The sequence below is a fragment of the Homalodisca vitripennis genome, chromosome X (genome assembly GCF_021130785.1).
Source record: "Homalodisca vitripennis isolate AUS2020 chromosome X, UT_GWSS_2.1, whole genome shotgun sequence".
NCBI classification, from domain to species: domain Eukaryota; kingdom Metazoa; phylum Arthropoda; class Insecta; order Hemiptera; family Cicadellidae; genus Homalodisca; species Homalodisca vitripennis.
Genome location: NC_060215.1, coordinates 142,293,237 through 142,318,188, shown reverse-complemented (window position 1 = coordinate 142,318,188; position 24,952 = coordinate 142,293,237). Strand labels below are relative to the sequence as shown.

The following is a 24,952-nucleotide window of genomic DNA, read 5'->3' as shown; positions in this document are numbered from 1 at the left end:
AAACAAAGGGGCAGGTCCTGATTCCATTCCTCCATCGGTGCTTAAATATTGCAGTGTGGTGATTTCTCCTCATTTATATATTTATTTCAACATATTCTTCTCCAGAGGTATTTTTCCAGACTGCTTAAAGACAGGATACATAGTTCCCATATTCAATTCTGGCAATAGTACCCTTGGTACCCTTGCATCGAATTACAGACCGATTGTTATTTTAAACACATTGTCCAAAGTTTTTGAGATTCTGGTGTTAGATGGATTTGAATTTGAGCTTAAACACCTAGTAGTGCCGCAGCAGCATGGCTGTCGCTCCGGGAGATCCACAACCACTAACCTCATCATATTTCAACACTACATTACCTCAGCATTTGCAAGAGGTCGGCAGGTGGACTGCATTTATCTGGATTTCGCCAAAGCCTTCGACCAGGTTAGTCACAAACACCTATTGGCTAAATTCTTGGCAGTTCTCTCCTGCAATTCTTCCAATCCTATCTTCAAGGTCGAACGCTGAGGGTGAGGTGTGGTATTGCTATTTCTCACCCCGTTAGTGCTGAGTCAGGAGTTCCTCAAGGGTCACATCTGGGACCTTTCTTTTCAACCTCTTCATCAACGACATTGGTGATGCCCTGACCGCCAAACATCTTCTATTTGCTGATGATGTGAAGCTTTTTCTGGAATCTTCCTCGGGCCATAATGTGGACCATCTCAGGTCATCATTAAGGGCAGTGGAGCACTGGTGCTTTAAAAACTCTATGGACCTGAACATATCAAAATGTTCAGTTATGACCTTTTCCAGATCTCAGAATCCACTTTTTCATGAATATTACTTTAGCAGCGAACTTCTCCACAGAGTCTGGAAGATGAAGGACCTTGGTGTCGTAACTACTTCAACTCTCCATTCCGATGAGCATGTGCGGTTCATTTGCAGGAGAGCCAACTCCACGCTTGGCTTCGTCTTTCGTTTCTCTTGGGGGTTGCATGTTGACTCTCTAGTAACATTTTATAAGACACTAGTGCGTCCGCTCCTAGAGTACAACTCTTCTGTGTGGGTTCCGTATCAATCTACCCTCATATCGGATATTGAGAGAGTCCAGGTCCGGTTCATTAGAGTTATTGGCTGCCGAATGGGATACAACTACCTTGAAGTCCCTGTACCACTACTGAAGTCTCACTTCCGTCTTCATGACTTAGACATTCGCAGAAGGATTCAAGACTCAGTTCTCCTCATGAAGTTGATCAATGGTGTTGTGGGCTGCCCTGAGCTGTTACTGGAGCTTCCTTTTCACATTCCTGGTCGTACAAGATCCCAGGACTTGTTTGAGAGGCTTCAGTACTCTACGTAATACCAGCAACACAGTACGCTCCCACGCCTTTTACAACTCGGCAATGAGATAGGTGGATCTGTGGACTTTTTCTCTCCTGGTGTGGCTCGATTTCGTAGCAAAGCCGTGTGCCTTCTTACTGCAAATGATGGAATTAGTGATGAGTGATTGGTGATGCCTTTAGAGGGTCACATGTCAGTGTGATGACAAAAGTTGAGTGCATGAGCGATTCTTCTCTACACATTCTGGCATCGTGATTGTGCTGTAGTAAGAAAGTTTATAATTGCTTGTTATCTTATTTTTTATTGCTTGTTAAATATTATAAATGTATTTATTGCTTGTTATGATATATTATAAGATATTTTATTGCTTGTTGAAACTCATATTCTACTGCAAGTTAGATTTAATTATATACGCATACATATAGTATACTCACACACAAACCTCACGCCCCCTTCGCACGTACCCTCCCCCCACACACACATAAATCGTTGCTATGATTATTGCCATATTTCTTAATTGTTCATATAGTTGGTGCTATTTATTTACTGCTTGTTATCTTTAAATATATTATTGCTTGTTGTACTGTATTATAAGATCATTTATTTCTTGTTGAATCGGATTTAACATTTGTTGTAAAATGGTGTATGCTGTATATAAATAATAAATAAATAGGCCTAAATTCGATTTGAGCAGTGAGCGAATGTCGCAATGCGCATGTGTGCCAACTCTCAGCATGCCCAAATAAAAACGGCCAAAGATATATATGTTACATTTTTCAGTGTATATATTATATGTATGAGTTATAGCTTTAGGGATTGATATTTTTTTATTATTGTTTAATTAGGCTAAGAAAAATATTTTTGAAATTTATGAAAATGTATTTGGTTTAAAAAATCTTTCAAAACTAATAAATTAATAAAAGAGATGTCACATCTTAAAGCTATAACTTATGTGCAAACAGTGAAAATGTAATGTTGAACATTTTATCACTTTTTATTTGGGTCTGATTAATAAAACTGCTGACTTTAAATGCCTGTAGTTTTACGTGGATTGATCAGTAAAGATTTTGTTTCTAATTTTTCTGTACTTTGAGAAGTTATTTTAAAGGATTTCGAATTTAACATTAAAAAAAATATTTGTGACCCGAAATTGACTCCACACTTAATACACACCGCCCAGCAGCAGCTGTTATCACGTTTATTTTCACTTGATCTCGGGCCAATTGTAGTTTTGGAGACAAGTGGACATAATCTCCCTAACCACTCCAGATAACCAAGACATTTGGATGTACACAAGTTTTTGTCCTCAAACTAATCAGACGAGGTTTCAGTTTCACTTGAAAAATAAAGGAAAAGTAACGTATCAAGTCATTTAAACTGTATCAATTTATTTAAATTTATATAAATTTAATAATTACTTTCAAACCATTTACATATGGAATCACTCATGCATAATAGTGACAATAATACACATCTACAGTCACTATCAATGGCAAACAATAATAAACATTTTAAACAACAGATGAACTAGTAATGTAAACAGTGCCTTGAGTGTACAACTTTGTGTTCACAGTGAATCTTAACCCTTTTAGTGTTACAGCGTCTACATCGTAGACGCTGCATTTATGTCTAAAAGTGCTAGCGTCTACGTCGTAGACGCAGCATATTTTTATATATATATATATTGGTTCAGTTTATGCAAGTTACTAGCTGCAAACAATGACAGTTCATCCAAAAGCCATAGAATAACAATATTTGTATATTTAATTGCCGACGACCAGCTGTTTTACGTCATTAAAGTGAAATAAAAAGGTCAGTTCGGATGTTTACGTTGCGAGCGAACTGACGCTGCGCTTTGTTTACTCTGTTTTATCTTATTTTATCCATTAAATTGTGATATAATTGTGAAATACTACTTCATTAGTATTCCAAATCATTGCATTACTTCATTTTTAATTTGTGTTTTCCGTGTATATTATATTTTACTAAGTTACAAACAACGTCTAATAAGAATATTGCAGGTTATGATGAGTTACATCACCTTTTTTATAGTTTTATTACTGAATAAAACTATTATTTAGGTAAAAAAGTGTTAACTGTGCTTGAATTTCTTCTTTTATAATTAATAATAAAGTTAGTAAAGCATTTATGCTAATAATAGTAAGTGTATTACTTTTTCTCTTGAGCGTTTCAAACATTAGGCCTATATGTAGGGCAAAATTTGGTGCAGACAACATATTATATTTTTCATCCACACTTCTTAGTTTTTGTGTAAAAATAAAATCAAATATATGGAATTTGTTTAGTTTTAGTTGCCCTTTCCGATGGTAGCCTCAGAAAAATAATATAAAATTGTTTGCATACTAAAATTGTATGCCAAAGTGAAAACAAAATTATAAAAAAATTTACATTATAAAGAAAATTTTTTTTATAACAATCCAAATATGTACAAATGTATTTTTTGTATTTATTTCTGTTTATTGTGTGTTATTTATCTTCAACACAAAAAAAGTAATAAGATATGACCTCAAATAAGGAAGTAAAGAATTTACTAAAACTCTGCATTTATGCACTAAAATGCTTAGCACTCTTGGGTATGGCAATGCGCCAGACCCCTTAGCACTAAAAGGGTTAATATTGTCTAATTAATTTGGAATAGAAATAATTTGGAATAATTTGGGTCCCCGCCGAATACCAAAAGAAAAGAAAAGGAGAAGCCAGAAACTTAAACATTGCACTCGCCCCCCCTCATACTAGAAGGGAAAATTAACTACTCCAGACGTTGACCAGACTACAGCAAAAAATAGCAAAGTTCACCACGCCGTACTGTGCTCAATGGCTACCCAAATTTCTTTCTGAAGGTCACAAAACACAGTAAATAGTGTCTGCTTTGCACTTGCTTACGCGTTACTATAATGAGGGTGAGCCATTTCTTCACAAGATCATAAGGGGTTTCGGACATTTGCCATCGTCATATGTTACAAAATGTATAGCACATTGTTTATAAAAGACTTGTCTGGTAGAAAGCTTATGGCAACAGTGTTCTGAGATGCAAAAGGGGAGCGGTGTTATTGATGGAATTTATGGAAAGTGGAACAACCATCAATTCAGAAGTGTGTTGTGAGACATTAAAAAGGGCCATTAAAAACAAGGATCAAGAATTGATGACTTCCAATGTACATTTTTGGAATGACAATGCTCAGCCTACTCTTCTCGGCAAACCACAGGCCTTTTACTAGGATTTAAATGGGACATTTTCAACCATCCACCACACAGCTCAGACTTGGCTCCGAGGGATCGTCACTTCTTTACGCAGGTGAAAAAGTGTTTTGGCTCTCAGCGTTTGAACGAAGATGAATAACTCAAAGATGATGTCACTGGCTGGCTAAAGGCGCAGGCGGAACAATTTTTTAAAGAATGCACTTCTAAGTTAGTCAAAAGACATGATAAGAGTTCAAATATTAAAGGCAATTATGAAAAAATAGAGGAAGTATCTAGTTTTCAATTAGAATATTTTTTTCTTGTTGGGTGTTTTTTTATAACAAAACAGCAGTTATATTTGGAATAGCCCTCATAACATTATTTAGGATTAAACCAATAAATTAATTGAATAATAAAGCATTTATTAATGGGTATAAATTTCTGATAATTTTTAATTGTTAAAACATTTTGGCATTGAAATCTATTTCTCTATTTCAAAATAGTGTGGAAAGAGGAAGATGTGGAAGTTATTTAATCAACGTCAAACAGAAATCACTTATGCTTTACACACACGTCAAGAACATTCAAGAAAGTGACATACAACGATCATATCACAATTAAAAGTCACACATTAAAACCCACATTTGATTAATTCTCATTGTAACCAATAAAGGGTAATAGGAGAAAATATTCACGTACGATAAAAAGACACAATTGACAATTTGCTAATAATGTTTAGCTCAAAGCAGATGACATATGTGCCAAACGTCTAGTATGTACTTATGTGGGAACCTGATAAGATAAGTCAGTATCTCAATAGTCATTTTTAAGGTACTTGACATGATAAGGATTATATCACACCAGTATTATATCATAAATGTAATTGAAAATTGTAAAGAGAAACTTGGTTGATAAGTCTAGTTTACTGCAGTTAGTAACAGTTGGAGTGGTTGGGGCTTCCTCGGTATTAAAGGCATCTCTGACTACCTCGACTGGTAGGGGTTTGAAAATTGTTAGGCTTTCTTTCTTCTTAGGTGACACTGCTGGGGATGAGGTGGTCTCAAATCTACCTTGTACCCAGGCTGAATGTGCTGTCACTTCAGAAGTACAATCATTTATAATTAGGTACCATGGAGATTTTCTAGTCTTCTTGTCCTATAGAGCAAAAAGAATGAATGACCTAACCCACCATTTGACCTCTACAATTCCGAAATATTGTGTTTATGCACATGTTCTACTGTCAGCAAGAAAAATATACGCACTCCAGTTTGAAATAAAAACTCTAGAAGGTTCAACTGATCATGTTGAATATAAAAACACCTTGTCTTCTTACTTTAAAGCTATGTTTACAATGGTTAGTAAAGTTGCAAGAACTTGTACTACTGCTGTTACAAAAAGCGATCAATAATGGACAAATTTAATCACGAGAACTGTCACTAGAGTGGTGCTTGCGACAGCTGCATTGCTGTTGTTGCGGAAGTCAATGCAAAAATCTGTTCACACATGACAATGATAACTCTGCAATGTTCAGAACCAAAATTGTTTTGTCCGACACTGCTCTCTAAAGCTCGTGAAAATCTATCTAACATTGGTTATGAACACAGGGATCTGTTTAGACGTACAGTTTTCTTCTTTTATCTTCTTTCAGTTTTCATTTTAGCATCCATAGCACTACTTTAAGTAAGTGAAGTACATGGATAGATCTAATGTATCACTGGAATAGATTAAATGCTATCATCCTGCTTAACAGATTGAAACATCTAATTATTTGAACTACCTATCAACTTCAATGGCATATTTGGATATGAGAAATTATTTTAAACTGTATCCTCCACTCAACTATGCTTCGTCATTATTTAAAACATTCAAATTCCCAAATTTTTAGTTTTCACCCTCTGGCCTTACAATCTTCACCTAGAAAAAAAAATAAAAAAATTACCCCATAATAAAATATAGACAACTATGGGTTTCAAACTGTTTTTGGTAGATGCACTCTAAGTAACTACAATGTACCAAATGTAAGGTTTTTTCCACTTGTGAAAGTATCAAATTTTTTATAATTATGAATCTTTGAATAAGCGAGTCGTATACTGTTAATTTTAGTTGTATATATTTTAAACACTAGATTTTAAAATCACTATTATATATGTAACAAACCGTACTTAATGTGAATTATAATTAAAAAATATTAATCATTACACAATAATATATACATTCCAGAAACATAGCTGAAAGCGAATTGTTCCTAAATTTTCGAATAAAATTGAAGAACAGAAGTAAAAAAAAAAACATTATATCTGGGGTGTATGTTGTCATGTTAAATTCAAACTAAACGACTTCCAACACGAGATATTCGTAAACCTGTACATAACATAAGCACCAAAACATTCCTTAACTTGTAAACATTAAATAACAATCATAAGTAAAACCACAAGTCACTCGTGAGTAAGACTTCTTCAGCATTCTTCAGATGTTGTTAAAAGAAACCCCAATATCTCCGACAGGTTACTACATTTGGAATTATCCCACATTTACATGGTGGTCTCTCACAACCAAAAAAATAACAGCAAACTGAATTTTGGTCTTCAATTTCGTATTTATAATTAGGGAGAAACTATTTAAAATTGTATAAAATAGACTATACTTTGTTAATATTTAAAACGTTCAAGTTCAAAAACGTTTAGTTTTCACCTTCTGGCTTTCCAATTTGTATCTATAAAACAGGAATCAAAGCCTTACATGTCCGCTGATGAGTTCTTTTAGTTTCCAGGGTGAACTTCTGCCATAAACATTTACATATGTACGAGGGTCATCTGGAATGTAAGGTTCGTTTCGTGGTAACAATTCGAGCAGTGAGCGAATAGTAGAATGTGCATGTGTGCCAACTCAGCATGCCCAAATAAAAACTGATGAAGATATATATGCTAAATTTTTCATATATATAATGTATGAGTTATAGCTTCAGGGATTCATATTTTTTTTATTTATTAAAAAGTTTAATTATGCTAAGGAACATGTTTTTAAATTTATAAAATTTTATTTGGTTTGAAATAATATATAACTTTATTTTAAAATTAATAAAAGATATGTCACTTCTTAAAGCTATAACTTATGTACAAACAGTAAAAATGTAACAATGAACAATTTATCTGTTTTTATTTAGGCCTAATTAAAAAAACTGTCTAAACTGCCAAGTTTAAATATTGTACTATTCCATGGTACTAAACCATAAACTACGACATGTTCTTTGGTTTTCCTTAGGTAAGTTATAGGATTTGGAAGAAAACCTCGTCCTTTCACTTCATTGTTTTGCATTGCTTCAAGATGGAATACATAGCTGAAAGCGAATTGTTCCTAAAGTCTTGAAGAAAACTGATAAATAGAGTATAAAACATTATATCGGGAGTGTATGTTATCATGTTGTTAAATTCAAACTAAACTTGACCTCCAACACGAGGTCAGGTGTATGCATAACTGACTAACTTATGAGTTTTAGGAGGAATAAACCGTAACTACATATTTATAATTTACTCCTCCAATGTAAATTTGGTGTTAATAACACTTAGTAATAATATTGAGCTATACCTGTCGTGGTAAATTAATTAATGTGAAAATTTTGCACTTGTCACTTTCCAGATATTGCAAAGGGAAGGTTGAAATCTGATACCAGATAAGCTGGGACAGAGATAAGGCAAGGTTGCACTCGTCGGCTGCCTAATCCAATACCATTTAATGTATTACCCTCTGAATAGTTATTTTTGTTTTAACTTTCGTATTAGTTAAAATTAAACATAACAGCAAAGATAAGGAATTCACCTTTCGTTTCAGTGGTCCAACCGTAATGGGGGGCGTCATCAATGTCCTCTCCAATGATTGCAGCTTTGTGCATGAGTTTCTTGGGAATGCAGCCGACGTTGACGCAGGTACCACCTAGACCCCAAGTGGTGCCTTGAGGAGAGGGAGTCACTAAGTCACATACTGCTACTTTGCGGCCATACGAGGCTGCTTCCTGATTGTAACAAGAAAATTGTCTTGTAGCAATCGGGATTTTAAATTTAGACATAACTTAAAGTCAAATAGTCTACTTTTCAAGCGGATAAATAATCTAAAATTCAAGAAATAAGAAAAGCTTATATACTTTTTATGTTCATGTAAAGTATGACATTTTAGAATTTGGAGTAACTACGTTCTGTAAATAACATTTATTATTATAACATCCTCTCGATTAATATTAAAATAATTTCCTTTCACTTAAATTATTTTATAGATTATTACATTCTTTATTTTTAACACTGTTTGTTTAAACTTAGGCCTATTTTTAAAGGTGTACTTAATTATAAAAATCAGTTAGAGAAAATGTTTTAATGTTTTTTTTAACAAATTTAGACATACCATGAACATGGGTGGTTTGCATGTATGAATTAATTATCATGGATAGTTTAATTCTTTCTTCCAGTTTTAACATTTCTATTTAATGTTAAAATAAGGTGGTTAATTCAAATTTTATTTTGTATAGTTCACAATTTTTATGCCAATTATATATACTTTCTGAGACAGAATTCCCCAAAGTAGCCTAAGCAACATAACAATGCATTGCCCTATACAGTGGTTCACTTACTGCAACAGTATGCACGACCACACAGTACTGACCACGTAGGATTAGTCACAATATGTTTACAACTAAATGTATCCCCTTAACCCCACTGCTGGCAAGGTCAGCATTTCACCCCTCCAACGCTTAAACCCCTCCTCACTATTTGATGTCGATAGATGTAAAAATATAAGCGATCCACATGTATCCCCTTAACCCCACTGCTGGCAAGGTCAGCATTTCACCCCTCCAACGCTTAAACCCCTCCTCACTATTTGATGTAGATAGATGTAAAAATATAAGCGATCCACATGTATCCCTTGGCCCCACTGCTGGCAAGGTCAGTGTTTCACCCGTCCAACGCTTTAACCCCTCCTCACTATTTGATGTCGATAGATGTAAAAATGTAAGCATTCTAAATATATCCCCTTAACCCTTATCTCTATCCTGTTTGTGAAAAAGAGATAATTGAAGTTATAAGTAAATTTAAATCAAGTAAGTCACCAGGCCTGGATGGAATACCTCCAAGGATATTGAAGGAACACATCCACATCCTGTCAAAACCTCTTTGCTCTTTGGTGAATAGCTCCCTGACTCACGGAGTCTTCCCTGAATGTCTCAAGGTAGCCAGAGTAACTCCAATATTTAAAAACAATAATTCAAATCTTGCAGAAAATTACAGACCTATTTCAGTTCTTTCAGTTTTTTCAAAATTATTAGAAACTATTGTAAAATTACGGCTTGAAAATTTTTTTAAATCATTCTCAATAATAAATAAAAATCAATTTGGTTTTCAATCTAATTTGTCAACTTCAGATGCTATCATAAGTTTAACTGATTATGTGCTAACTGCCTTGGACCAGGGACAGTCGACCTGTGGCCTGTTCTGTGACCTCCAGAAGGCTTTTGATTGTGTAGACCATGAAATTTTGTTAAATAAATTGGAGTATTATGGCATCAGAGGAGTTGCTCTCAATTGGTTTAGTAGCTTTCTGAGGGATCGCAGCCAGGTAGTAGAGATAGTTCAAAACAGTGCTGGTTCTGTCCATAAATATCTATCTCCTGCCCGCTATTTGGAGGCAGGCGTACCCCAAGGGTCAGTTTTAGGTCCAATATTATTTTTAATTTTTATAAACGACTTACCCAAGCAGTTCAATTTATGTGACAAATTAATTCTCTTTGCTGATGACACCACTAGTTTGATTCTATCTCAAAAATTATATGATAACATTAGTTTGTTTATTAACTGGCTTAAAGCTAACAAACTATCCTTAAATATTTCCAAAACATCCATACTTAATTTTCACTTTATTAGAAACTTTAGAGAACAACTTGAAATAACTTTTTACCAAAGTAAACTTACTTCTACAAAAAATTGTAAATTTCTTGGTGTTACTTTAGATGACAATCTTAGATGGGAAAATCACATCAGTCAGTTAAATGGGAAACTAAATTCAGCATGTTATGCTATTCGTAAAATTAGAGACTTGACTGACTTAAGAACAGCAAAAACTATTTATTTTGGCTATTTCGAATCTGTGTTGAGATATGGAATTGTTTCCTGGGGAAGTTCACCATTTATTGAACAGGCTTTCAAAACTCAAAAGAGAGCAATCCGAATTCTAGGAAATTTGAAATTTAATCAATCATGTAGAGGACATTTTTTTAATCTTCAAATTTTAACAGTAAGAAGTATTTACATAATGGAAGTTTTAACTCAAACATATAAAAGAATACAGTCCAATCCCTTTATCTCCCATCATAACTACACAACACGTAATAGTTATTCTCTACCTGTTCCTATACACAGAACAACCCATTTTAAAACATCTTTCTCTTACGATAGTCAGCATTTTTTTAACAAATTAACTTTAGCATGGAGAGAGATTCCTACATTAAAGGCTTTCAAAAAAACTATTAAAGAATACATGCTTCAAACTGAAATTTATACTTTTGACGATTTTCGTCTGAATTCACCAGAAAATAATTAAGATGTGAAATATCATACCACCTAGTATTAGCTATATGTTACTTGTGTTGTAGTTAGTATTTTTTTTAATTGTTATTTAGTATTTAGTGTTATTATTTCTTGACGAGCCTTATAACATTGTAATGTTCTATTGGGCTAATAAATCATTTCATTTCACCACACTGCTGGCAAGGTCAGTGTTTCACCCCTCCAACGCTTTAACCCCTCCTCACTATTTGATGTCGATAGATGTAAAAATGTAAGTGATCTAAATATATCCCCTTAGCCACACTGCTGGCAAGGTCAGTATTTCACCCCGCCAACGCTTTAACCCCTCCTCACTATTTTCTCACTATCAGTTTAGACACCACTATCATAACGCATCTTCAAAGTGTCCAACTTACATGTATTGATTTCCTTATTTATATGATTTACATTTCGATTAGTGATCGATACAATTATACTTCTTTGATAATGAGGATTACATTAAAATATATAATTAGTCAAATATAACTACATCAATTATAAGATAAATCAACATAAAATTATTTACATATCTGTTAAAAATAATCTTAAACCATTTCTATTTATATTAACATTTAAATTTAATTGATTCATTTTTTTAAGCATGAATTTACATAATGTACACAGATAATGTATTGAACTGTGTTTTAAAATTCAGATATAATCTTAATCAAACAATATTTTTGAAACAAACAACATGATAAAACAACAATTTTTTAAATTTTGTTAATTTCAAAAATGTTTAAAAATAACTATGTTTTAATTAACTGAAAATAATAACGTTATGAACAAACATATTAAAATAAATTATTCAAGGTTGTTTACAGTAATTATAAAAGCTATGGCACTGATAAATGAATGGCCTTAACATACTACTTCAACTCAGATAAGATAGTGTTACTGTTTAAATAGCACATAATATTGAATAATTCATAAGACACAGTTTAAAACAAACACTTTAAAATTAGAAATACTTTTTCTTTTTTATTTACAAAAAGAGAAGACTCGTCTCCTTTAAACTTTGTGTGCCACAGGCCTCTGAAAGGATCATTTCAAATTGAAATAAGGAGGAGAATTGGTACGACAAAATGTGAATTAAAAAGTATCGCAACCCACTGTTTCAGTTTTTAATTAATAGTTTTAAACAACCGAAATTTTGGATGTTGAGAGTTTGAGTGCAGTTTTAAAACTTTTTAAGTTTAGTATGTTGGCAATAAACGTGTTAACACAAATTTATATATAAGTTTTTGTTTTTATTTACATTTTTAGAGAAGATGGTAGTTGGTCACATAAAGTTCCGCTCTATGAGACTTATTCCTATTTCACATACAGCTAAAAGTTGTGATAATTGTTTACAAACAATAATTAGTGACAATAATAACATTGATACCTTTAAGTGTAAATATTTAAATTTAAGCCTCTAATTTCCCACAGACTCTATGTAAGTCTGCTGCAATGCTCTAGGTATTGCCCACAAATTAAGACGAAGTTAATTGTAATGCTCTTAGCAGTGTCTACAAGCTAAGAGTGAATCAGTTGCAATGCTCTTGACATTGTCCACAAGCTAAGAGTGAGTCGGTTTGACATCTTAATTTTTACCACACAAACTAAAAATTAATTAGCTCTGTTGGGCTATCAGAGTTTTGAACCCAACAAATACGGATATGCGTGTTCCCGATGATTTATATTTTACAAAATAGATACTAAAATGTCCAATAAACCTTATCACTTGTTATGATATATATATATATATATATATATATAATTTCAATAAACATTAAATCGCAAAATGTACTTGCTCCGCCAGAACTCGAACTCGGATCTCTCACTTGCCGGGTGAGTGTGCTACCACTACACAACAGAGCCCTTACTTTTTATGATTCAATTATACAATATTGAAATTGTACTTAAGGGGTTTTTCTGTTTTGTGATAATGAATTTACACCACTGAAAATGTCTATTTTTTCTGAATGCATGATTATTTGTAACAAGACTAGAGATTTATTTTACATGTATAAAAAATTCCTTAAGTAGCAACTGCACTTGGGTCTTTTCACCACAGCCATCAACTCAGTAAAACGGTTTTATTTTTGAAAAGTATACAGTATTTGTTTAATTTTTTAAATGAAACAAATATAGGTAGCATGTTTTGTACATATAAAAAACAACACTGTGCAATAGTTATTGATTGTTTGGTAAAGTTAGAATGCCTACAGACATTAGTACAGCACCATGCCACCGTAGTCACAGCTGTGCTGCCAGTTGATAACAACCATTGAATAAATGTTGGATAATGTTGTGCAACAATTACTAATATTTAACGACTCAAAGTGATTTGGTGTATTGTTTATCTTATTAATTACAAATACTATTTTATATGTTGTGTAATGTTATTATACTGTTAATTTTTAAACACAACACGTGAATTTGTGGTGCATCATTTATTGTACGGTAAACATTTTACCGCATTACACATTATACTTAAATATTTTAACTTTTATCAAGGTAAGAATAAAAATGTATTGTACAGTATGTATTATATTAATACAATGTTCAAATTCAGGCTATGCTATTAAACTATTTGTTGTGAAAATAATTCTAAAAATGTGTTATACGTAAAGCTGCATTTTATATTGGTCTATGAAAAATATTTGGTCAGTTTGCTATTTTTATACCGGTTGGTATAATATGTTCAACTCTTTATTTTTACAAAATGTTTTATATTTTCTTACAGGTTAAAAATTGTTTACCTTTTAGGTATTTTGGTGTTTGTACAAAAATCATTTTGCAATCAGGAAATTCAACACTAACTCTAAAATACTTTATATAGCAACCACAAGTTTTTAAATTTATGTTTTGTGTACAGTAAATTATATATTTTGAGTTTTAAATTAAGCTCTGCATACTCTGGCAAAAATAAAATGTATAATAAGTATATGTTGTAATAAAACCGTTCAAAAAATAAAACTTTGCAGATCCTTCAAAATAGGCATGCCAGAATGGCACAACACAACATGTGGAAATGGAGAGTCAGTAACCTTATTATAATTCTTACTAATCTTTCCAAGAAAGTAAGGTAATTTTTACAACTCATTTTAGATTATGATTTTTTATCACGCGTAATACTTTTAACGCAGTAGTCTTGCCAAAGTAAACTATGCATAAATATTGTTCTGATTGATTTTTTTTCAGTGTATGTACTTAATGATTTTTACACCATGTCGGATAAAGCAAACATCAGATATGCTAAGATAGAAAGAGAAGTATACTGAACTTATATAAATGGGCATTGAGAAGATGTACAGTAGTAAGATTTACCTTTGAAGAAGCCAAGCCTCCTGACCCACCACCTATGACTACATAGTCATAGTCATAGGTCTTGAAATCTCCTTCGAGCATATCAAAAAGAGTGCCATCATCTAGAGCTTGCTTCGTGTCAGTATATCCACCGACATGATGCTTCTTCACATATACGTTTGGAACAGTGCGCTGACCTGACATCTTTTGCAAGACATCTTGCATCTGAGCGCACTTATCATCTGTAAACATTATCATTATCATGACATGATGAGATCACTTTTTCTAGCACTTATTTTATTTATAATACATGACATGTTTGTTACCTATAAGGATATTTCACTTGTGAAATTTACACGTGGTTAGACAATATTTTGTATTGAATCTGTGAAGGCTAAATTTTTAGTGTTAGCCTAAGAACACGCTGGGAAAACTGATTTCAAACATAGTGTCAACGCTTTTACTTAACTAAAGTTATTAATTTAGTAATAAGTAATTATTTTCCCTGGAAAATGCACACTTAATCGAAAAATATCTTCGACAGAACTGTAAATCTCAATCACTTATGCGGTTTAGGTAATGTATACAAGTTATTATTTCTACTTTGAAATCAAAAAGTCAAGAATCTTATTATTGACAGAATACACTATATGATTGGGCTGAAATTGCAGGCAGAATAACCCCTTGTTTTAGTAACAAAACTTCCTTGACGTAACCCTTTCAGGGCCAGGACCAAATATGAGATGTTGCAAAATTTTTTCATATCTCATATCCCCTTGTGACTAGTCAAAAGTGCCAGGCTAAAATTGGCGATTTTGCAGTCTCAGATTAAAATTTATAATTTTTCATAAAAATTAGAGAATGACCTAAAAGTTGCACCAAATTACTCGTATAGATATATACTATCAACAACAAAATATATAAATGTAGTTTTAAGTAATTTAAAATTTAAAAAATAATGTTTTAATAGATTGCATAAAATTTTTTATTTTTTTATTATTTTTTTTGCAAATAACTAAAAAAGGAAAAATAATTTTACCATGGGAATATTATATTGTACATTTAGAAAGGAACAACCATACAAAATTTTGTGTTATTTCTCTCATAAATAAATTTTTTATGACACATTTTGTATAAATACGCATAATTGTATTTCGCAACATTTATCATTCGAATATCAAGGAGACTATATACTGCCATTTATTTTAATTTATTCTATATACAAAATTTATTTTAATTTGTTAGGTATTTTATTTGTTCTCTCTATAATTAATCTATATGAAACAAAATAATAAATTGACTTTTTTGTTTTTACACTTGTAAGAAATAAATTCCTTATTATTTGTAATCTATTGTATTTTTACTGTATTCCCGGTTACTCCGGACTAATTGTGACCGAAAGTGATACGGATTAATGATGCTGCATTATATGTTTGTTTAAAGTAGTTATTTCTGATATTTTCGGTTATGAGTCAAACTTTGAGGAGCATAATTCTGAGGGTTTATCAAAAACTGCAAGAGAAATGCGCTCATGAGAATACCACAACCACTTCTGTTTTGAATGATCAATTAATCAATAATAAAACTGTAAAATTAGTGACCCCAGTATATAAGAAATGTGTCTAACTTTGCTGATGATTTGTTGGCAAGTATACACATACACATATAATAGGTAGGTATACACATAATGTGTGTTAGCTTCAACATTGGTGATATTTCTGTCTACTGAGAAATTCAAAAGAAAGCATATGATTTTAATAATCTAAAGGACTTACCTGAGTGAGAATTGAGTTCAAATACAAATATTTCTGCATTGATGTCCTTAAATAACTGTTTGACCTAAAAATGAAAAAAATATATATATATAAATCGCTACCAGCATAATATTTATCATATATATATATATATATATATATATATATATATATATATATACAATTTACTTTACTACAAAATTAAGTTTAAGTTGAATGCTTCAAACAGGAATGGAAATAAAAACAACTTGCAAAATATCACATTGTTATTATGTTATATGTATTATATGTTATTATTGTATCACATATAATAAAAGTGTTATTTGGATCCTAATAACAATCCTAAACTAACCCAAGAAATGTAATAAAAATAACAAATACTTTCTGAGAGAGTTTGACTTGATAAAAATACACAATAACAAATAAGAAGATATACAGATGGGGGCCGGCATCCTGGAATTTGGTCTCAAATAGTAAGAAATAACTCCAGCTAGACACAGTAATATAATGAAAAATGAACTTGAATTATTTATCACACCTAAATTAATTTACAACTATTAAAGAACTAAAAGTATAAACTCATAAGGTTTAGTGTTTTCTGGGATATTTTGAAATGATTTGGATTTAATATTCACTAATTATGAAAATGTTCTTTAATACAGTTACAAAATTACAGTTCTATATTTACGAAGTAGGTTACCTGAGTACAATGCTTTTGACTGTGTAGATTATAACATTTGTTCACAAATTACTTTGCTATGAAACATAGGGAAAGGGAAAAGAGTGGACGACACTGCACACCATAGAACACAGAGTATTTTTAATGACTCATCTGGCACCACACATTATTCAGACTTGCTCATCAATAACTGTGGTGTTCCTCAGGGGTCTGTTTTGGGTCCTGTACTTTTCTTGCTGAATATAAATGAACTCCCACATATTGCCTCAGATGCTTCAGATCACACAACACTGACTAGACAGAAACCTGCAGGGCCTGAGCCATTCATTGTTTCAAGCCTTAGGACAGTCGTGAGACAGGTGTCGTTCTCTCTAAGAGGCTGACGTTGAACAAGCCAAAAAGCCAGTTAATTAACTTTTCAATAAATTCAAATCTTGAACTACAAAACTTTAAGAGCTATTCACATTCTATAGTACATATCTATATTCAATATTCACACCTGAGGTATTTGGGGGTTGAAAAAAATTCTATGTATATAAAAATTTTAAAATTAAAAAAGGACAATGAAAGCTGTGTTTCAGCTGGAATGCAAACAATCCTGCAATCCTGTGTAAAATTTTGAAATTTTTACTCTCCCTTCAATTTATATTTTTGATCCATTTTGTTAAAAAAAAAAATGCTGACAGGCTCAATAAAGTCAAATAAATATCAATGCCTACTGAGACATGCTACTCTGCACTGTCCTATTCATTGAGAGGCCTACTATGAGCAGGTAGCTTTGAGAAAATACAACAAGCTTAAACACTATTTATTAGGCCATCTGACTGATCTGGCCTAATAAACTGTAGCAGATTCATTTCAAAATTTCAACTGAATCAGTGGTTTTTAGTAACTTAGTTGACTCCTACTTTAATTACACTAGGGCTATTCAGAAGTAGATGACATTTTGATAGAGAGAAATAACAAAGTAAAAGAAAAAATCGTATTATGTACATTTGAAAGTGACACTAAAATTATATTTTCCAACACAGTTTGCTAGTTTTTAAATTCCAGCATTATAAAATTCTGCCACTTGAGCCTTCAACCAGGTAGTCATATCCAACCGCAGTTCCACGTCGTCATCGAAGCGCTGCGTCACAAGCCAGGTCTTCATTGTTGGAAACAGGTGGTGGTCGCTGGGTGCAAGGTCTGGACTATGAGGCGAATGTGGAAACACCTCCCATTTAAAAGCATCCTGGACGTCTCAAGTCCAATCTGCTGTGTGTGGTCAGGCGTTGTCGTGGAAAAACAAAATTTTCTAATTTAACTTTTCTCTGCGCTTGCTTTGTATTGCTATTCTTAGCTTTTGCAAGGTTTCACAATATCTTACAGAATTTATGGTTGAGTCACGTTCTGAGAAATCAACAAGAAGAACTCCTTTCCTGGCCCAAAAAACAGTCGCCATAATCTTCCGTGCCTAAAATGTATGCATGCATTTATTTGGTTTTTTTGGAGGAGTGTGTGTGCCCCTACTCCATAAACTGTAATTTGATTTCTCAGTTCATATGTTTTACCTCGTCTCCTGTAATTATTCGATCAAGCAACGAGTCACCATCTTTTTCCAAAAATGTCAATGAAGCAGCCTTACGCTGGGTTTGTGTAAACATTTTTGGTACCCATGTTGTACAAAATGTATGGTAACAACTTCTGTGTAATAATTTTGTGTAACAAACTTCTTGAAATTTGAGGAAAAATAAGTGAAAGTTATGTTATTGTGAATCAGCGGTCTTCTTTAATCTTCTCATTAACTTTAGAGACAATTTCATTGGTCACAATGCTTTGCCATCCACTTCATTTATCACGCACATTATTTCTGCTACTTTTAAACCTAATCCACCACTGCCACGCTCCACCTTCAGTAATCACATTATTCCCATAAACTTCACTGAGTCAGTGATAAATCTCAATTGGTTCATTGTAGTTAGCCAACAACCATATTAACGACCACACCTCACAACTCGAGGGATTTTCATTTGAGTACCACATTTTAAAGTGCTATTGTAAAACAACAAGTAACAGTAATCTCTCACTACCACGGCTGGATAGCCACTGAACGGAGAAACACTCTGACATTAAAATGGCTGTGATAGTCCAAATCCCTAGTGGCTACAGAGCGAAACGTAATCTACTTTCTGGATAGCTCTCTCTCTTACAATTAGAATCCCATAAACTTCACTGAGTCAGTGATAAATCTCAATTGGTTCATTGTAGTTAGCCAACAACCATATTAACGACCACACCTCACAACTCGAGGGATTTTCATTTGAGTACCACATTTTAAAGTGCTATTGTAAAACAACAAGTAACAGTAATCTCTCACTACCACGGCTGGATAGCCACTGAACGGAGAAACACTCTGACATTAAAATGGCTGTGATAGTCCAAATCCCTAGTGGCTACAGAGCGAAACGTAATCTACTTTCTGGATAGCTCTCTCTCTTACAATTAGAAATTGATGTTAAAGTAATATATTTTTATATATTATGTGTAAAATATATACTTGAGGATGACAAAATATATAAACTGATTTACAAATAAAGAATAAATGTATAAATTGCACTGCACAGAACAAAAAAGTGTTTTAATTTCATTTACTCATATTTAGATTCTGCTCCCAAGCAAGTCTAATTTGGAGTATAAAATCAGTGATTTTTGACTCGGACCATCTCAGTTTTAGTCTAAACCTGAGCTCATGAACCACAAAGTTTATCTATAAAACACACATTTCTTAGGTTTATTCCTTTCATGTACTCTTGTCAATCCGATATAAACTTGTATTCTCAGAATTATGTTGTAATAAACAATTTCATCATCGTTGTAAGTAAAACAAAAACCCTTCCGAATTCACAGTTATTGCCATTTTACGTATCCAGATATGTTACAACGGCTGACGTCAATAATGACAAATTATACAACATTGATTCACATCACGATCACATGAAGAATATTTCAGAAGTAGGAGCAAAGAAATTCTGCTCTACACGAAAAAGGTAGTTAGTTCCACTTTTAATGCCCTATGACTGTTTGTGATTTGTCATTTCCACTCTTTTAAACCTTATATTGTTTTGTTCAGGAGGACGGTTACAATAGGCTGATAACATAAAACTCGTATTTTGTCACAGTGGCCGTTAATTTCATATTTACCTATGAAAAAAGTTTTAAACTTGTGTGCAGTGTATTAATATTGAAACTTTCATACATTTCGGAAAAAATACAAAATGTATTAAATATTTTTTTAGAGATATCTACTTTAAAATTTTCTAAAATATGAAGAAAATGTTGATAAACCATAACATTGTTATTTTAATCAATTAACTCTATCTAGTACTGCTCAGGAACTTATTTTGGGCTCCTCTAGGTTCACTTTACAGTGCCCTTATCTTGTTGCTATATCATCTTCGCTTCTATGACCTATTTAACCATCAAGCGGGGCTGATAAATGTGATTTCTGCATGTTCCTAATGAACTAAACTGTCCCAAATATGTATTGAAATTTCCCATAAATCTCATCACTAGACTTGAGCAACTTATATAAAGTTACATAGTTAGTGCTTGCCGTGAAGTTGCAAGAAACACAAAAAATTGTCCTATATTTCCAAGTAGTTACTATACTGAACATAAATTCATTTAAGAAAAATTAAACTTACATTACAGAAAAGAGTATGTTTCTAAATATGTGGTCTTCATTACAATTATTGATGTTTTATTTAGACACATGTAATATCTAGTTTGTTTTAATGACTTAAAAATTGTTTGTATATATTTTTTTGAATGAAACAAACATATTTGATAGTAAAAGAGTTCATAAAGTTGATAATGTACATATAGTTTTATATTTGTTTGTATAATTTTTTATATTTTCACAAAATTTATAATTCCAGAATGTTTGTATTTTAACACTAGGTGGCTTTCCCTACAATGTCTCAAACTGTGTTTAAAAAAAGGAGAGGCCTATTCCCTTTTAAGCCTTATCCTACCGTTGTGTCATGTTCCTTTATTCTGGTAAGAATAAACATTTACTTGTATTATATACCAACGCAATGTAACTACATACTATGTGATAAAGTTGTTGGTTTTCCAAAAGACTTTTTTCCCAAAATTAACCTACATATAATAATATTCAACCTAGCTAAAAAAAATATGTTTTCAATTAAAAATTTACTGTGGTAGGGCTTATAAATTTGCTTTTAGATAATAATAATACATCATTTTGGAATTACTATGATACTTTATAGGCCTAGGCTCTAACACAAGTTGTGTTTGTATTTAGAGCAAAGGTAAATGTTAACTTAAGGCACTTTACAATATTTGTTGGTTTTTTTCAGAAGAAAAATGTGTAACATTTAAATTAAAATACAACAGAAAAAAATGTTGGAACCGGTGAAAAATCTTTTTTATTCCATAAATGTCAATAGTAGTTGTACGGACTAACAGTAATGCTTCCAACCATCAACATGAGCTACGGAAACTGGGCTGTGCAGATGACAACGAATGAGAAACATCCCTCGAGATAGTACTGACCAGTAACATATAAAATTCCAAAAGGCTGATCACTTACTTTGCGCTTTTCGAGACACATGTTCGCTATGGAATAGTGCTTTGGGGGGCCTCTTCTATCACCAACCTTCAGCGAGTCCTAGTTATGCAGAAGCGTGCAGTGCGAATCATGGCTGATTTAAATCCTCAAGATAGCTGTAGAGATGCTTTTAAGAACTTGGGCATACTCACAGTGGTGTCTATTTACATTACAGAGGTAATATTACTGGCTATCAGACAAAACTGCTTGAGGAACCGTGATATCCATGAACACCAAACAAGACATGGCAATGACTTCAATCTGCCAGCCCACAGATCAGCTATATTCGCCAAGAAGCCAACCTATGCAGGTACCAGGTTGTACAACATGCTACCAGGAGAACTTAAGAAACTTGGCCCACAAATTTTGAAGAGGAAAATGTTCAAGTGGCTAGTGGAAAAGACTGTATACAGCCTAGAAGAATTTATGACCATCAACACCTACTAATAAAAGTTAACATAAATGTTTCAACTTATACTTTTTAAGAATGTATTTGACGCTGTCTCTGTTCTTGATGAATATGAAAATAAAGGATATTGTCTATTGTCACTAAAAATAATTAAAACTTACCTATCTTTACTATTCTACATAGCAGAGCAATGGCTACTACCATAAAAGTGCATAAACAATTTAAATTCACATTTCAAAGTAAAATGAAACAACACAACATATTTTCTGTCCATTTTGACACGGTAATAAGTAGAATACTTTAAAATGCACTCATGCCACTAACTTTTACATTGGATATGCAGAAAAACATCACCTATTAAGCACTACGAAGGAGATAATCAATGACTTTCTGTAAATTACCATGCAACCAACTCTAACCAATTAAGAAAAGCAATGTCAAGGTGCAAAAAGCAGTTGCACAATACCAAACAGGACAAAATAACGAAGGAAAACCAATGAATAAACTTCACTATGGAGATAAAACTGTAGACAAAAAGATTAAAAAAAAAACATAAAAAAAGTACTGAGGAACTTGAATTATATTCAAATGTAGTTGTTATACCTAATGTTCCTACTCAAATTCTGTAATGTTGATGGCGCTGTTATCCCTTCATCTTATACCTACCCCTCCTTAGTTTACCTTTCCCTACCCAGACACCCCAATTTCTTCCAGTCCCCTAGATTGATGGACACATTAAAATAAAAAGGTACACTATTTAAAGAAATTAAAAGCAGTCTAAGATCATTTTAGGTAACGTAGCAAAAGTAAATATTATTCTATTTTATATTGACCTATGAAACAATTTTGACATTTTACTCCTTTATTTATTTATAAGTAGAAATAATATGTATATCTTATATATTTTACATAATGTTTTATATGTTTTGTTGGGTGATAAGTTCTGCATCTTTTAGTTGTTTTGGTGTCTCCATAACGATTTTGGTACATTACCAGAAAAGTTAATTTATGCTTTTATTTTTTAGTCAGTTGTGTCAACATTTTTTTCCATTCAAAATTCAACTTCTGCATACTTTGCAAAGAGAAACATATAATAAGTGTACATTTGCGTACCGAACCCTTGCAAGTCATCCAAAGTGGCTTGTCAACACAGGAGTTACTATATGGGCAGATGAAGGGTTAAAGTAATTATATTTTAAATTAATTCAATTCTGATCACAACCATGTATAACACTTGATTTCGGTGTAATATGAGTATTTGAGATCTCAGCATAAGCACCAAAGTTAGCCTGCGCTTTAATAAGATTTCAACTGCTACTTAAAGGATTTAATTTGTGAATTTCCAGAAGAGTACTAATTACGATGACACAATGGACAGCACTAAACCTGATGATACTATATTTAGGGTTACATGATGTAACTAGTGTTAAACTCAAAGTATTATACTTGCACCTAGTCAATCACAACATACAAATGTATAATGATTTAATAACAAAACCCAAGCACGGTGTCAAAATATGCCTATAATTAGCTATTAGGAGAATTTGAATTTAAACGCTAATTCTTTCAGTATTCAAAGGCGTACAACTAATGTAATTAGATCCTACAACTAAACGTAATTTACTGGACTCACCTTTTTACAAAAGGGGCAGGTAGTTTTACTAAAAACTACTACATCATTATCATTTATCAATGATTTAAAACTTGACTCTATTTCTTTACTCGTAGTCATTTTCCGAGTACATTGAATACCAAAAAACAATTTAGTTGTAACAGAATTTTTAGGTCCACTAAAGGTTTGAGGTTGTACAATCTTCCCTAATAATCCCACCACAGATACCAGAATCCCACCTCTCAGAAACATAACCTTAATGAAAACATTTCCTTTCAGTTGACACACACTAACCCTAATGTGTCCTTGTTCTGCTCTGCAGGGTGACCACTAGCAGGTGTGTTAGAAAAATAAATTAAACTAGGGCTATGTGTTTAGTATTATACCAATGAGAATTTATTTCCACCTCTAGAATACTACTCTGAAAAAGACTTCGGTGGGGCGTTACAAATTAAGATACTACATTTTTTTATTTTTACAATACATGACAATATACCATTTTACAAATACAGTCAGTTATACATAGATTGCTAAATGGCAATAATATTGATTACTAACACTAATGCTCACTACTAATATCAAATAAACTTGTTACACAAGGAACAATTAATTTAAATAACAAGATAAACCATTCATAATTTTAACCATAGCATACGACTAAAAATAAATAACCAACCACATTGTATACATATATCATATATGTAATAAATACAATACATTAATTAAAAGAAAAGCATAAATGGATAACAGTTTTCCATAGAAATAATATCCACTAAGGAGGTCAGTCTTTCTTTTGTAAAAATATTGAAAACGGCCAATGTATTTACAACAGTAATAAACTCCAAACTTCAAGAGGTAACAACAAGACAAACAAAAGATAACAATATAACAACAATAATAAATATAAAATGTCATAAACAAGAGTCCATGAAGCATCCAATAGTAATAATTTCTTAAATCAACAGCCTACAACATACAAGTAAAGATAAAAGAACAACGCAAAAGTAGATTGGAAAACAAAAATATAGCTCTTGTAGTAGTTGCAACCCGATTTCAACCCCTATAGATGTTTGTTCTGTATGAATGACTTTTTTACATTTAAAACTTTATGTGCACGTTTGCCCAATTTTAACTTTCTGAGATATCAGGAATAGTGGAGAATTGGTGATGTGCGAATGAAGGCTTTTATTCGTAGAGATTATCTATATTCCGCCTTCTCAGGCATTTTAAAGAAAAAGAAACACGAATGACTATTTACAGAAATACATTAAAATCAAGATAAATCGGATGAAAATTAAGTTAATTTTTGAAGGCATGTGTACTTGACTAATTTTTCGTTGTCTTAGAATTGTATTACTACTGTTCAAATTTAAAGCTAACTTATCAGTGTTCTTTGTAATTCAACAAAGCTGAGAGGGAGGAAATATAGTATATTGGAATACAAATTATATTATTTTCACATAGTAGTTATTAGAAGAGA

General features: G+C 32.3%; 1 protein-coding gene across 1 annotated transcript in view; it reads right to left on the bottom strand.

Annotated features, from left to right (window-relative positions):
* The window catches only part of LOC124369942 (thioredoxin reductase 3-like), a 42,775-nt gene extending 18,999 nt beyond the window's left edge, over positions 1–23,776 (bottom strand). The window contains exons 1-4 of the mRNA XM_046828145.1: positions 23,494–23,776; positions 16,179–16,242; positions 14,425–14,645; positions 8,339–8,531 (exon numbers count right to left, since the gene is read on the bottom strand). Of these exons, the coding sequence (XP_046684101.1) occupies positions 8,339–8,531; positions 14,425–14,645; positions 16,179–16,242; positions 23,494–23,724 (709 nt within the window). The 5' untranslated portion in view covers positions 23,725–23,776. The remainder of the gene's footprint in view (positions 1–8,338; positions 8,532–14,424; positions 14,646–16,178; positions 16,243–23,493) is intronic.
* Positions 23,777–24,952: the final 1,176 nt, after the last annotated feature.